Here is a 14,443-nt window from a genome sequence, read left to right as displayed (position 1 = left end):
TGTTGATGAAAAGTTTAACATAACAATAAATATCTTATATTCTTTTTCCGTTTATATTTTAGTAGTTTGGTTGTTTAAGTATTTTGAATGATATTAAGATATAGGTGAGATCTACTTGCATGGCTTGCTTTTTCTTGAGTAAATTGGTCCTATATGAAGCACATGATCAAGTAATTTTTTAAGTTAGCCGCATAACGTCTTTCTTGAAACAAATCATAACTCTATCCAAAGTCTACTATTAGCAAGATTGATAAATAAAAAGTTTTAGATTGTGTTTGGAAGGAGAATAAAAAATTCCAAAATAGCTAGGTTAATAGAGAAGTTGGAGGGTTAGATAGGGTATATTCATCCTATATGGAGCACTTGATCAACTAATTTTTATGGTAGCCTTGATAATATCCTTTCTATAATAAATTATGGGTCCTATCCCAAGTCTATTTTTAGTAAGTTCGATAATAAAGAGTTTTAGCGTTTGGAGATGGAAGAAAAATCCATAAAATTGGGTTAATAAAGCAATTTGGAGGGAAAAGGGAAAGGCTAAATTATTTCCCCATTTTATTAAGGTGAGTTATTTTCAAGTTATATGGGATTAATTGACCCTATATGGAGTAATTATCAACAAATTTTATGGCAGCCATAATAATATCCTTCTCAAAATAAATCATGTTTCTCGTCCAAAGTTTATTTTGTAGTAAGATTGATAATAATAAAGAGTCTAGATTGCATTTCGGAGTGGAATAAAAAATCCAAAATAGTCGGGTTAATAGAGTAAGTTGGAGGGAAAAGGAAAGGCTAAATTATTTCACCATAAGGTAAGTTATTCTTGAGTTATGTAGGGTTAATTCACCTTATATGAAATACATGATCAACCATTTTTTTTGGTAGCGTCAATAATATCCTTCTTAAAATAAACAATGTTTTTTGTCAAAGTCTATTTCTAGTAGATTGATAATAAAGAGTTTATATTGCATTTGGAGGCTAAAAAAAAGAATAGTTAGGTTAACATAGTAAGTTGGAAAGAAAAGGGAGGGCTAAATTACTTCTCTTGTTTATTAAGGTAAGTTTATTATTTTTCTAGTTTCTTGGTCACGTGGGGTTAATTCATTCTATATGGAATTATATGTTCAACCAATTTATATGGTAGCCTTCATAATATCCTTCTCAAAATAAGCCATATTTCCTATCCAAGTCTTAAATATAAAATTAACAATAAAAAGTTTTAGATTGCATTTGAAAGTGGAATAAACAAACCAAAATAGTTGGATTGATGGAGTAAGTTAGAGTGAAAAAGGAGGCTTAATTTATTTCACCCTTTTTATTAAGGTAAGTTATTCCTAGGTTGAGGTAAATAGAATAGAATGAAAAAAGAAAACATCTATGGTATATTATTTTTTAAAATATTTTTCTGAAAATTTGTTTATTTCACTTGCTCACTGCACATATCAAGTCCAAACTGAACTATACCCATCTCAAATGGCTATTTGGTTTCAAGATATGGACTTAATGGATTAAAAAACTTTATTTCTCTCTATTCTGCTTACAGACACAATCTTAAAAAGCTACCAAGAAATTAAAACTTATATTTGGAAGAAAAATATGAAAGATATTTATTATATTATACAATTACATCTAAAAAAATGACTATATATAAAGGATATAACTAAAACACAGCCTTTTCTTTTAACCGTACAGAGCCATAAGAATTGGGCAATACAACAAAAATGATAGAATAATGGCATAACAATGAAGCAACAATGACCATGATGAGTAAATAAAGCTGGAAAGAAGGACATCATCATTATATTTTGTGTAGAAGTGTAGCAACTAGTAGAGTATCAACTATAAATATAAGGCAACACAATGACAATAGAGCATAAGAAGATAAGTGTGAGTGGTGCACATGCATCTTTGCATGCGGAGGGGAAAGCGAAGGGGTAGTGGGGTTCAGTTATTGGTGGCAAAATATAAGTAACGATGACAAGTAAAGGATCCCATGTTGATTTGCTCAAGCAGAAAACAAAGATGAATAGCAAGAAATGAAATAGAAGGAAAGGAAAATGGGTTTATTTTATATTTTTTGATAATTGAAAAATTATCAGTGTTTATTCTCGATACAAACCCTACGTCCTTAGGAATAAGCAAACAATGATCAACCAGTCAATGTTATTTATGAGAAAAGGATCAATCCATATTCAAACATGGATCTAGTACAAATTAGCAAATATAATATAGTGTACACCTAGATCCGGAATGTATATGCTTATCCTTAAATAGAAATTGGGTGAAATTACAAGATTACCGAGTTATAAAATTTTAAGAAGCATCAACCAAATTCGAAGATTCCTATTGGAGCATCACTCAACCACCAATTAACAAGAATAGTAGGATCAACTTAATAGGATGTAGCATTGGAGTTTATTTAAATTGAGGTCATATGGAATTTCAGAGATATATTGTACATGGTTTAGTTATCATGACATAAATTAAAGTTGGAAGGTAAATGAGTTAACAACTCTTTAATCATTGTGGATTTTCATGAAGTCCAGGATTTGATGGATATATTCAATTTTGTAAATCACCATAAAACTTTCTTTGAATCGTATTCTAATGGTTCTTTCATTTTTAATAATCGTTTTGCCTCTATATGTTTTCTTGAAGTGATAAAAATAGTTTTTGCTACCCACAAACTAAATTGCCATTGTTATGCACTTTTCTCAAACATATAAAATGTTGCTTCATCCCTAGCCCAAATCCCCAACCCCTTATTCCATATTAATTTTCTATTTGCCTTTTTTTGTTTCATAGGAAGGGTCAATAAGCAAAAGGATACACAATAAGGGGTAACCATCCCTAAATACCCCTAAATCCCTAAAACTTGCTAAAAGTGAGATTCAATCCAAGGTTATTTATCACCGTTGTCAAAAACTTTACTGGTTCAGTAAGTTAACACCTTTAAACCTATATAGCAAAATGAGATGCTTATTATTTGGGGCAGTTTGGATGCTCGCAGATTCAGTTGTAGGGCGAGCTAGCACATGCGTTTGGATGATGGCTACTACAAAAAATCTGTAGTTGGAGGACAACTCGAACTCTATTTGTTGTGGCTCATCTCACGTCCAAATTGGCCACTGAACAAGTTGTAGGGCTCGCTGCTCACTTGCTCACTCTCCCCATGGCCAAGTAGCCACCTTCTTCAAGTTCCACCCTACAACCCACAAAAGACCTCACCTCTCTCTCGTCCTAGGTTTTGTTTACTCTATTGTTCCTCGCCATCATCATTGAAGACCTCACCTCTGTGTTGTTCTCATCATCGTGCCTTCTCTTGCACTATTTCTATTGTGAGAGCATGCTATGTTGCTTCTTATGTCTGATGCCCCAAACCTGCATCCCTACTATCACGGCCCTCTACCATCCTCTTCTCCTTCTTTTACTTCGTATTCTAGATCGCTAACCTTGCTACCACCCCCCTCTACTGCCCCTTCTCCTCCTTTGTCTCCTACTTTGGCCCTAGCTCTTTTGCACTCTTTTTTAGATACTTTCTCCCAACTAGATCCATCCATGGCACTCTCCATCATTCTCTCTCCCCACCTCTATCTCTCTTCCTCTTTATATATTTCTATTTCTCTCTATTATGTTTTTTTTTCTTCTCTCTCTCTTCTCCTTGCACTCCCTAGATATCCTACACCATCAACCATCACAGAATTCCTGGTTACCTTAGAGAACATATTGAAGTTGTTGGCCTCAAAAAGAGAAAGTGCATGTCTAGATATGTTGCTATTTTAATATGTATCAGTTAGTATAATCGTGGATGCCATTATGTATGAGTTTGAGTTTATGTACATACCACATAGTGTATACATATATATCATCTTGCAGATACTAGGTTATGATGGAATCTCATGCTGAGATGTGATACCATCAATTGTTTGTAGATGCCTTAACCTATGTGACTACTATGCAACTAGTTTACAAATGAGAGATTCCTGCTAACCTATAATGATTCTATGAAGCCAACATGTGTGAAAGGAACATCAGCACATTTGTGGAAAAAAGCTTTTGCTCTTCCCACCTATTGCTTAAGCCCATTATAAAAGGAGGACAAAATGGAAACCATATAACTAAAGAGAAAGTGTAATTGATGCAATAAAGAGTGACATAACATTCACACATGCTTGATGTGCATGTTGTATGTGAAAACTTTTATTTTATTTTGTAAGATACTACATAAAGTATTTAATGTATACATAAAGGGGTGTTTGGTATGGGATGATCACCCCAAAATCAAGAGTGATGCGAGTCGAGATGACAAGATCACCGTATTTGGTTGCACCATAGTGATGCTACGTTGCAATGATCCCAAATCACTTTTATTCCTCAAATCACCTCCCGAATTGATAATGGAAAATCCGTCCTTGTGGATGGTTATCTAAGATCACACCAGGATAGTAATCTCGGGCTAAAATATGGAAACAAAAATGCCTTTTAGTCGAGTAGAAAAAATTGCTATATAAATATAATTGAATATATTATATTAATATTGTATATTATTATATAGTTATTGTATATAATATTTATGATATATAATATATTATTAATCATATTACTGCCATAATATATTATTCAGTTATATTTTTAAATTATAATAGAAGTACATCATTGTATTTTATATTATTATAAAATAATTTAATATATTACTTCTATTTGCCTTTTTTTGGTCAAAATAAATATTAGTATTAAAATTATAGTAATATATTATAAGTATAAATGAAAATAATAATTCCATAATAACAATTATTATATTTTTATATGATTAATAATTTATAGGATTAATAAATATATTTTTATAAAATATATTAATAAATACAAAGAATTTATTTTTTATAATTAATAAATATATATATTTTATAGAATATATCATAGATAGTTTTGGTATTATATGACCAATGATTCTATAAAATACCAAATAGGTTACTCGTAAATACTCGGGGATCTTTAATCATTGGAACATACATAGTATAGCAAATACCGTGATTTTAGATCATTGGGATCTAATTAGGGCACATATTAGCAACATGATACATGTAAATTATAAACGATGCGCATATCTTGCCGGTCCCAATCACCATCCATGTTTTTTTCTTTCCTTTCTTCCTTCTTTTTTTTCTTCTTCCCTCCTTATTTCCTTCTTTTCTTTTATTATTCTTTCTTATTATCTTCCTTCCTTTCTCTCTTTTACTCTTCTTCCTTTCTTTTCCATCTCCATGTCGGTAGATTTTGGGATCCCACCCCTATCCCACGTCCCATTATCTCAGAGGAACGGGAGAGAACGGCGGTCCCGCTCGAATTGAAACACAAAAAAGCTTACCTTTTTGCCAGCAAATAGTATTAGATTTTTTCGCCAAAAAAATGGTAGTATTAGTTCTTCCCTTATTTTCAAATTGTAGCTTCCTACTGTAGGATGAACTAATATTTGGAAATTATTTTTCCACTTTTTCCTTTGATCGAAAGTTGCGTGGATTGCTGAACCAACCAGTTCACTTGTTTGGTAATTAGTCCACTGAATGAATTGTTTCCAATTTTCATTTCACACACTTGTTTCCTGGAGGCTTCTTAGTTTGGTCACTATATCTTAAAGTATTCGGTGTTCATGACTTGTAAGAAGCACAAATCTTTCCATCATCACTGTTGTAATTGAACCTTGCCATGGGTTGTCCCAGAGGCTGCCAGCCCATCAACTTACCTTGATTGGTGGAGGGTTGTAGTAGTACTTTGTTGGATTTCTAGCTTAAGTTATGCTGCTATATTCTTCATAATTTGACCTCACCTTATGAGTATTTAATATTATAACCTTGATATCCTTCCTATGCTTCTATATGTTTGGGCAGACAACATTTATACAATACGTGTTTATTGCATTTTAATTCATATCTATGGAAATTATGTAAATAACTTGCAAAAAAACCTATATTATCTATGTTGACTTATTCAATGCAGACGTCATCTCTTATGCTTTATTTATATTTTGCCATTTTCCGTGAATTCTCAAAAAATGTAGAATTGCTCTCGTATTCTTTAAAAAAAAATGGCAACAATGAAGGAGAGAAAATTCTGACGATGAGAATCGGTTGTTTACTACATACTTTGCCCAAATAATTTTGTTTGGAAGTGTGATTGGTTTGGGAGCTAACGTGATACAACATCTGAGGCAAATGATGCATGCATTCTAAGATCAAGTTGGTCGATCATGGTGTACTTATTTGATTCACGACAGTTTCGAATCATATTTGTGTCCTTGATTACCTCTCTTGTTGCTTCTTTATTGGGTTTTCTGCCGGTTTTCCTTCTCCTCTTCCTCTATTTTACATTTTCTCCATGTTATCAGCATGAGTACATTGCATCCCTTATGATCTCATGTTATTAGCTGATGACTGTATACCCTATAAATTCATGTTCATTTTTTCAGATCCCCGACTGCAAACCCCAGCCTCCAAAACAGAAGAAGAAAAAGAACTATTGGTTCATGGTTGTATGATTTTTGACCAATTCATTCCATGAACTTCCTAATTTGCTTCCAAAAGTACCACGAATTTGAGATGAGCAGGATTATTTCTATTTGCACAACCATTATTTTAAAAGAAAGTTTTATGTGAACAAACTCCCCATCTCGTTCCTAATTTTCCAGCCCCAAGGTTTCCTATTTCCTTACCAAAATCTGGCCATGTAATGAAAGTTTTCATGCTCTTCCCAAAAGAAAGAATTTTGGTCCTGATTTTACGCCTATAGTGGATGTTGGGATCGACATGATATCCCTTGCAAGGCTCGAGAAATCTCGAGTGATACTAAACTGTTTTTTTTTTTGTTACATCGGCTGCTCACACTAATTTTATGTGAGCGTAGCCAGCACTGTTAAGAAAAATACCGAACTTCCATAGAAGTCTAATCCGTTCATTTCATCTTTATGGCACGATCCACCTTACTTCTCTCTTTCCATCGAACTGCCACTAGTTATGTAAGACGAAAGAACTGTGGCTCATCCTCACCCAATAAGGACTGGCCCATGACAAGCCTAACTTTGCGTAAATTGGTCTGGGTTGGGCTTCTGAATCGGGCCTATAACCTAGCCAATAAACAAAGTAGAAAAAAGCCTATAAGGTGGCTAAGAAACAAAGTTTCCATGTAGCAGATTAAAGGAAAAGAAAAAAGAAAAAAAAACAAGGTGGCCGAGAAACAAAGTTTCCATGTATCAGATTAAATAAAATAAAATAAAATAATAATAATAAAGTGTTTGGAATGTGGGCTGAGAGCTTCTCAGTAGCATGAGGACGCGGGGAATCGAACCCCGTGTCGCTCCACCTAGGTCTGAAATCCATCCCGTGGAGTCTATAGAACAGCTTGTCGTATGTACAGCTGCTACATTGCCGCCACGGCCCCACCCTCTCTTTCTTTTATTTATTTATTTATTTAGGGAATGAGGAAGTGGGATGAAAAAGACGAATATATAAAATTTTTTATTTATTGCATTTATATTCAATTAAATTAATATTATTAGTGAAACTATTTATCTCATAAAAAATTAAAAATACTCTTAAGTAGAAAGCAAAAGGCACATATTTTTTTTATATTTTTAGATACTTATCATATCACTTAAAGCTATTTTATTATTTTTAATTTTTTTAATATAGTTTTTAGGTCTAATTTAAGATTAATAAATTGATTAACATTCTGTAAAGTTATAAATTAAAATATTAAATAAAATTATGGATAAATATAAATTTTTCAAACTATTAGATTTATTTTAATTTTGTAGAAATTTTTATAATATATCAAAAAAATAACTATAGATTCAATGAGAATAAGTGGGATGAGAGAGATGAACTATGTATAAAAAAATAATTAAAGATTCATTACTAAGCTACAATAGTCTACATGCAAGCTTGCAGCACTGGATCCAATCAGCGAGCAATGGGCGCATGACCATGAAATAACCCCTCTTCTCACTCTTTTGGCCCCCCCACGGCCATTGCTGCCTCCCTCCCACCAGTACAGAGGCTGTTCCTTTCTCGCTCCCTCAACATTCATTCCTTCCCCATTTCTTCTTTAAAGGTACCAATGCAAGCAAGCAATGATTACTTGCTTTCTCTTCGAAAAGAACAATGACTGGATCGTGCGATTTGATGCATCCCACGAGGGGTTCCTTCACGAAATGCCGCCTGGCTGCATGGGACCATCTACCAAAGGACATGGCATGTGATTCTGTGAAGCCCCATGGCCACCATCACACCATGTGTCACAGCTCTCTACTAAGCCTAGCAATGCTGCAAAATAAAACTTAATGGCGTTCCTTACATGGTCTAGACTCTAGATTACAAATAAACTCTGTTCAGTCTCTGTATTTCAATTTTTAAGATATGTTATAGTTCATGTTCAATTATAATAACTTTGGTAATTAGTTTTTTTTTCTTTTTGAGAAATAGCGATCAGACAATGCAGAGTTATGGATATGAATTTATTCCTTCGAAACAAACGAGATGATCTATTATGTCTCTGAGGAAGGTAAAATGTGTCTATTACGTTGGTTTTTTGTTCAAACAGTTCCCCTAGGTTATATGCAGGTCTAGAACCGGAATAATTTGGATTATGTCTCTACTATCGTCAAAAAGAGATTTCTCGTATAGCTCTATTTTTAGAATTAATAGGGATCATGCTAAATGATTAAATCTATTTATTTCTGAAGAGAAAGATGATTATAGCCTAGTTTGTAATTATTGTAGCCCTTTGATAAAGCTAATGCTCCACTACGTCCCAACTGGTATCATCTTAGATTTGCACCCTGGTAAAAAGATAATTCATAATCCTCTTTCTTGCCCTTTCATAATCATTTTTTTGAGAAGGGTAGGAAGATTCAATTCCTAAGTTATAGTACATACAATCACCATGAGCATAGATTTATCCCTCTCAACCTCCACCTATCAATCTTAGAACTCTTTATGAGGACCACCTTCTTTCTTTCTTTCTTTATTTTTTAAAGGTAGGGAGCGATGGATCCACCTAAGATTCATAAAGATAATGAAAGAAGATTCGTGGGCTTGGATTGTAAGTCTCAATGAAGCAGCAAATGAAGTTTACGACAACAGCCTATAATATAAAGGAGAGAGAAAGATCAACTACCGTAGGCTAATTAGTTTGCCCTTCGATGCACTAATACAATCCAATCTCGGTAGCTTCAGCAGAAGTTCCCATGTACTAAATAACCTTCTTTGCTTGTGCTTGAAGATGCAAGAGTTAGGTCCAATCCAAATTGTCCAGCACATAGCCATGCATCATTGATGCCAAACATTTTAAGAGGACTAACTTCAATCTAGCTAGCCAGGACTTGCCCATCCATCCAACAGACTAGGCCCTGTTTGGGAGAGCTTTTGGAGGGCCAAAAAGCACTTTCTGGCCCTTCAAAAATACTTTTAGATTAAAAAATGGTGTTTGGTAAAATTTTCGAAAAGCTGTTTTAGCTTTTGCGGGAAGCTAAAAGCAGCTTTTAAGGAGAAGCTCCAATTTGGAGCTTTCCGAAAATGCTGTTTTCAGCCTTGTCGGAAAGCTGTATTTTTAACAAAAATGCCCATATTAAAATACAATAATTACATAGTTTGTCCTTTTATAAACCTAAAAATTTACTGGAGCCAAGAACCCTAGCCGTCAGACTCCCTTCCGCAAGAAAAATTGTTAGAGAGATAAATGGTCATTCAGAGGATGAAAAATTAATTTACACTAATAATTAAAATATTTTATACCTTTATTATTGTATTATACTATAAATATAATATTATATTACATTACATCATAATACATTAATATGTCATTTTAAATAATTTAATATTATGTTATATTATGAAAAATTAATTTATACTAATAATTATAATATTTTATACCTTTATTATTGTATTATCTATAAATATAATATCATAATACGTTATATCATAATACATTGATATGTTATGTTCAATAATTTAATATTATGTTATATTATCCAAAATTAATTTACTCTAATAATTGTATTACAATTATGCTATATTATAATAATATTATTTTATATTACAATAATATTATACTATATCGTATATTTATGTATTAATATATGTTATATTTTATTATGTTCTGTTGTATAATACTATGCAATTAATGTCCTTTATGGTAATTTTGTCATATAAAAGTACTTTCTCAATTTGTTTACCAAACATATGTTACAGTGCCACAGCACTTTACAAATGTAGTTACCAAACAGCAAACAGCTTTTTATAACAGCTCTACTTCAGACAGCTCTACTTCCAACAGCTCTACTGCCTACAGCTCTCCCAAACAGAACCCAAAAGCTAGCATCTTGTGGAGCCCTTGTTGTATATCATCTAATATAATCTATAGACCTCCTTTTTGCCTACTAACATGCTCTATTGATGTCTTTTTCTTCTTTCTTTTTTTTTTTGACAAGCAAGATTTTTTCCTTTCCTTGGCTCCCCCAAATGACATAAAAGTAGCAACACAAGGATCAAATGCAATCATCCTGCAGTCTTTCCTGCAGAGGATCAGTGAGATTGGGGTTTATGTTGGCCCATCACTTCCTTTTGTTGGACTGCACCAACCACCATTTACTAAATCGAAGGACATATAATGAATTGTTTTGGTCCTCTAGATGTCGACCCAAGAGCTCCACAAAGTTTTCCAACCAAGAGACCACGTGGTCAATTTTGGGGGGCTATTTTTTGGGTCCTCAAGGATAAAGCGACCGTTGGATGACCGATGCAGCGCGGTTTACGCGCTCATCCGCACATGGGTGGTCCACGCACCGGAAGGTGACCGTACAGCAGACGTCACCGTCCGGCGCGATGAAAGGACGGGTTGTACCCTCGTCTGTTTGAAAGTCTTTTGCCTGGCTGGAAGGGTAATTCAGTCATTTTATTGAGAACAAAAAGTTGCTCGAGATGCCCTCCTCCTGTTGTTATAAAAATCAAAATAATAGAAAAATTATACATAGTAAATATTTGGAAAAGCATCTCTAAAAATTTGGAATGAGACCTTCTTCCAATGAAGGAGGGTTTCAATAACGAGGTTGTAGGCTTCATAATCTTCGTTGCCCCATATCACCTGCTTTATTATATTAATTTTTTTGTCAAAGAACATATCAGAATATTGCTATTTAGTTTAATTTAATCTCTCCCTAATGCAAATACTAAGAAAAGCAATGCCAAACACTAACCAACATGCTGGACCTTTTTTGGCATATGCCACATCTTCTTAGATTTTCTCGTCAAGGATAACATTACTTTCTTGAACTATAGGTATTTTTCATAATTTAAATTGAATGTACACTCTATTATATGATTTCTAGGAAATAGATCTAGAGAAAGTTGGCCAATATTTGATTAAAAAAACAAAAAAAGAAATGTATTATCTAACCTGATTTGAAATGGAAATGCAGATAAAATTAAAAAAGATTATAGGAATTCAGTGAATTTTGGTAAACCAAAAGAATTGTCTAGTCCTGAATAAGGGTCATACAAGAGTCAAGGTTTATAGGTAGTCTTGACCTTATGTCTAATGAAAGCAAATGGACGTCCGCCAATTTTGCAAAGGTAGCCCCTCGTTGTCTAATTGTGCATTTTATTTTTTGTCAATATTTATTTCTCTGAAAGGGTCTAATTTAATCACTATCATTGGTTTTATAAGACAAGGCAAAAAAGGATTTTTTTTTGAATATAAACACTAATCTAAAAGGGAACAAATTAAACCTACCAATTCAAGGAACTTAGTAGGACTTCATGATGGATGTGACTGTTCCCAATGGCATGCATTGCAGGATGGATATATATATACACACACACACACATCTGTTTAAGTCCAATTTACGAGAGACTGAAAGTGTATTCATATGAGGTAATTCTTAAGTAGTCTTGAAAGGTATGCGATCTCTCTTCTTTGTTAAGTATCCAGGAGCATGATCCCTAGCTTGCCATTCGAAAAGCATAGAATAATTTCTATCTGATTAAGTATATTAGCATGATGTTTGCTTATTAGATGGAGACAGACTGGTGGTAACTTGTCTAAGTTATCAGAAGATAAATTTTATATATTGAAAACCTTCATAAATAGCTAAAGGGCCGGTACAACAATCCCAACATCCAGGATTCCTTGCAGGACAAGAGCTAAAAGGCTTCACAGGTTTGAATTGGTGAAATAGTTAGGTCTATTATGGCAAATAGTCACTTCGTTTGGTGAGGCCTAGATCTGCATGCACCTTTATCCATGATAAAAGAAGTAAAGAATCGCCGAGCCTGTAAATATTTATTAACTCATATGTAAATATTTAAAAATTAATTTTTTGTACGAAATATGATAAAATCTAATATATATATATATAAAATCATTTAAAAAATATTTATTATCTCATGTAAATATTTAAAAATTTAAAAATATTATTATTTGAATTGTTTATTCAAAAGTATTTTTAAAAATTTGACAATATTCTTATATAAAATTATTTCTAACAAAACACAATAATATTTTTTTAGTACCATTTTACGGACTAATTTTTTTACTACTCAAACATGATAAAATTTATTTCTTTTTATAATTATTTTCTAGATAAATGATCTCAGAAATCATCAGATTGCTCCCTAATCTAATATATCCCAACCAAATAAACCCTAAGAGAGGTAAATATTGAGTAACGACGGTAAACAAAAGCATAGCTCTTCTCTAACATATAACTATATAAGGAGAACAAGCAGCTGGTTTCAAGTGGGTGGGGACTAAAGTTATCATAGTCTCATCGCAACAAATGAGATTAAGTTTATTCCACCATAGTTACTTGATTAATATATTGATTCTAAAACGAGTGGCACAAGAAATGCATCTACCAAATAGAGCAATTACATGATCTGGATACTTCCACCATAGAAACATAGGTCGGGGCCATCATAGATTACGCTTGGAGATCCACAGCAAAAGCAAGATTTTTTTCCTTTTTCATAACACCTGAACTTAATGGTAGAGTTCAATCATTAAAAGGCCCATTATCTGAAAAGAAAGATTGCACTATCTGATTGAGTCACCTTTTGGGGATATATACCATTTTTTAAATAATACAAAGATCTGAACTATTGATAAATTATTCTACTTGACTGTGCAATAAAATGGCCAAACAGTGACAGATTACTCATCAGATATCATCTAACATAATAGGATAATTGCTAAATACAAACCTTTGATTCATGGGGGCCTCCAAACTGCCATGGTTATGATCATTACCTCTAAATCATGCATGAGAAATTAGGCATTGACCTACAAACAGCATGCTACTAAATTAAACTCAAAAAATTATCCTTTCCTATCACTCTGATCCCAGTAGAAACTAGAAAACAACATCCTTTTCAGTACAAAAATTTACATAACATTCTCAAGTAATAATTAATATTCTTAAAAAAAAGGCATACATCAACCATAACAAATTACATAATAACTCCAAGAAAAGGAAAAAACCCCCCTCAATGATCATATTTTTATAATCAGTGGGTTAATCCTCAACTTACCATTTCTTTGCACGCCTAAAGCACTGCCTCGCCAATAAATGCACAAAAAATATATAATATTATATTTTTTTACATATAGCTTCCTCTAAGGAGATCCGGTGCTCCGCCGGGGAGTAATGCCTGGCATTTAGCAAGCGTAGAACTCGACGAGCTCGTCGAGAGACTCTGGCTGGGGGTCAGCGTTCTCGATCATCCAGAGAAGGTGCTCGAAGAGCACCACCTCGCACCCAACGAAAGTGACGGCGCTGCCGTCGTCGGAGCGGCCGGAGCGCTGTACGAGCACCTGGAAGAGAGGGTGGCCAGCGACGTCGGAGCTGATGAGGTACCGCCGCCGAGACTTGCCGACGTAGACGGCGTGAAAGCCGAGCGGGTCGCGGTCGCCGTGGACTGAGGACGGCTGCCACGAGCCGCCCTCCACGGCGGCGGAGGTGGCTGCGCCGCCGTCCCCAGCAGCGGGGGCGAGGCGGCCGAGGGAGTGCCACCGCTTGAGCATGCACTTGAGCTTGCCAAGCCGGCCGCTCTTGGCCATTTGGCTTCTTCTCCGTCCCCGCTGGTGCCGGGATCCGGGGAGAGGAGAAGGAATGCCGGTCCAAAGACCCCGAGAGAGAGAGAGAGATGGCAGTGGGAGAAGGAGGGTTGGAGGCTCGATAAATAAGACGGCTTGGTCCGTTGGCCGTTGGATGGTGGTGATGGTGGTGGGGCCACCCAATTTGGGTGAGGGATGTAGGACCCACCCACCTGACGGTAATGAGCTCTAGGGTGACTTTTGGTCTGCTACGAAGTGTTATTGGAAATATTCTTTATAATTAATGAGGCTGGTTGTATGACAAGGGCCATAGTAGAAAGGAAGTATGATTTAGGTTGAA

The 14,443-nt window shown here is 34.5% G+C and overlaps 1 protein-coding gene across 1 annotated transcript; it reads right to left on the bottom strand.

Moving 5' to 3' along the window:
• Positions 1 to 13,430: 13,430 nt before the first annotated feature.
• On the bottom strand, positions 13,431 to 14,221 carry LOC103700433 (auxin-responsive protein SAUR78-like). Its single transcript, XM_008782377.6, has one exon. It carries the CDS (start codon positions 14,104 to 14,106, stop codon positions 13,705 to 13,707), a length of 402 nt encoding a protein of 133 aa, XP_008780599.2. The 5' UTR covers positions 14,107 to 14,221; the 3' UTR covers positions 13,431 to 13,704.
• Positions 14,222 to 14,443: the final 222 nt, after the last annotated feature.

The sequence above is a fragment of the Phoenix dactylifera genome, chromosome 7 (genome assembly GCF_051530095.1).
Source record: "Phoenix dactylifera cultivar Ajwa chromosome 7, Ajwa_hap1_PhDact_Kaust_v1.1, whole genome shotgun sequence".
Classification (NCBI taxonomy): Eukaryota; Viridiplantae; Streptophyta; class Magnoliopsida; order Arecales; family Arecaceae; genus Phoenix; species Phoenix dactylifera.
Note: the sequence above shows the minus strand (reverse complement) of the source record. Positions and strands in the feature narration are given on the sequence as shown.

Bases quoted from the DNA above. Each gene is read 5' to 3' on its own strand.
- LOC103700433 (XM_008782377.6), bottom strand. From the start codon at position 14,106: ATGGCCAAGAGCGGCCGGCTTGGCAAGCTCAAGTGCATGCTCAAGCGG.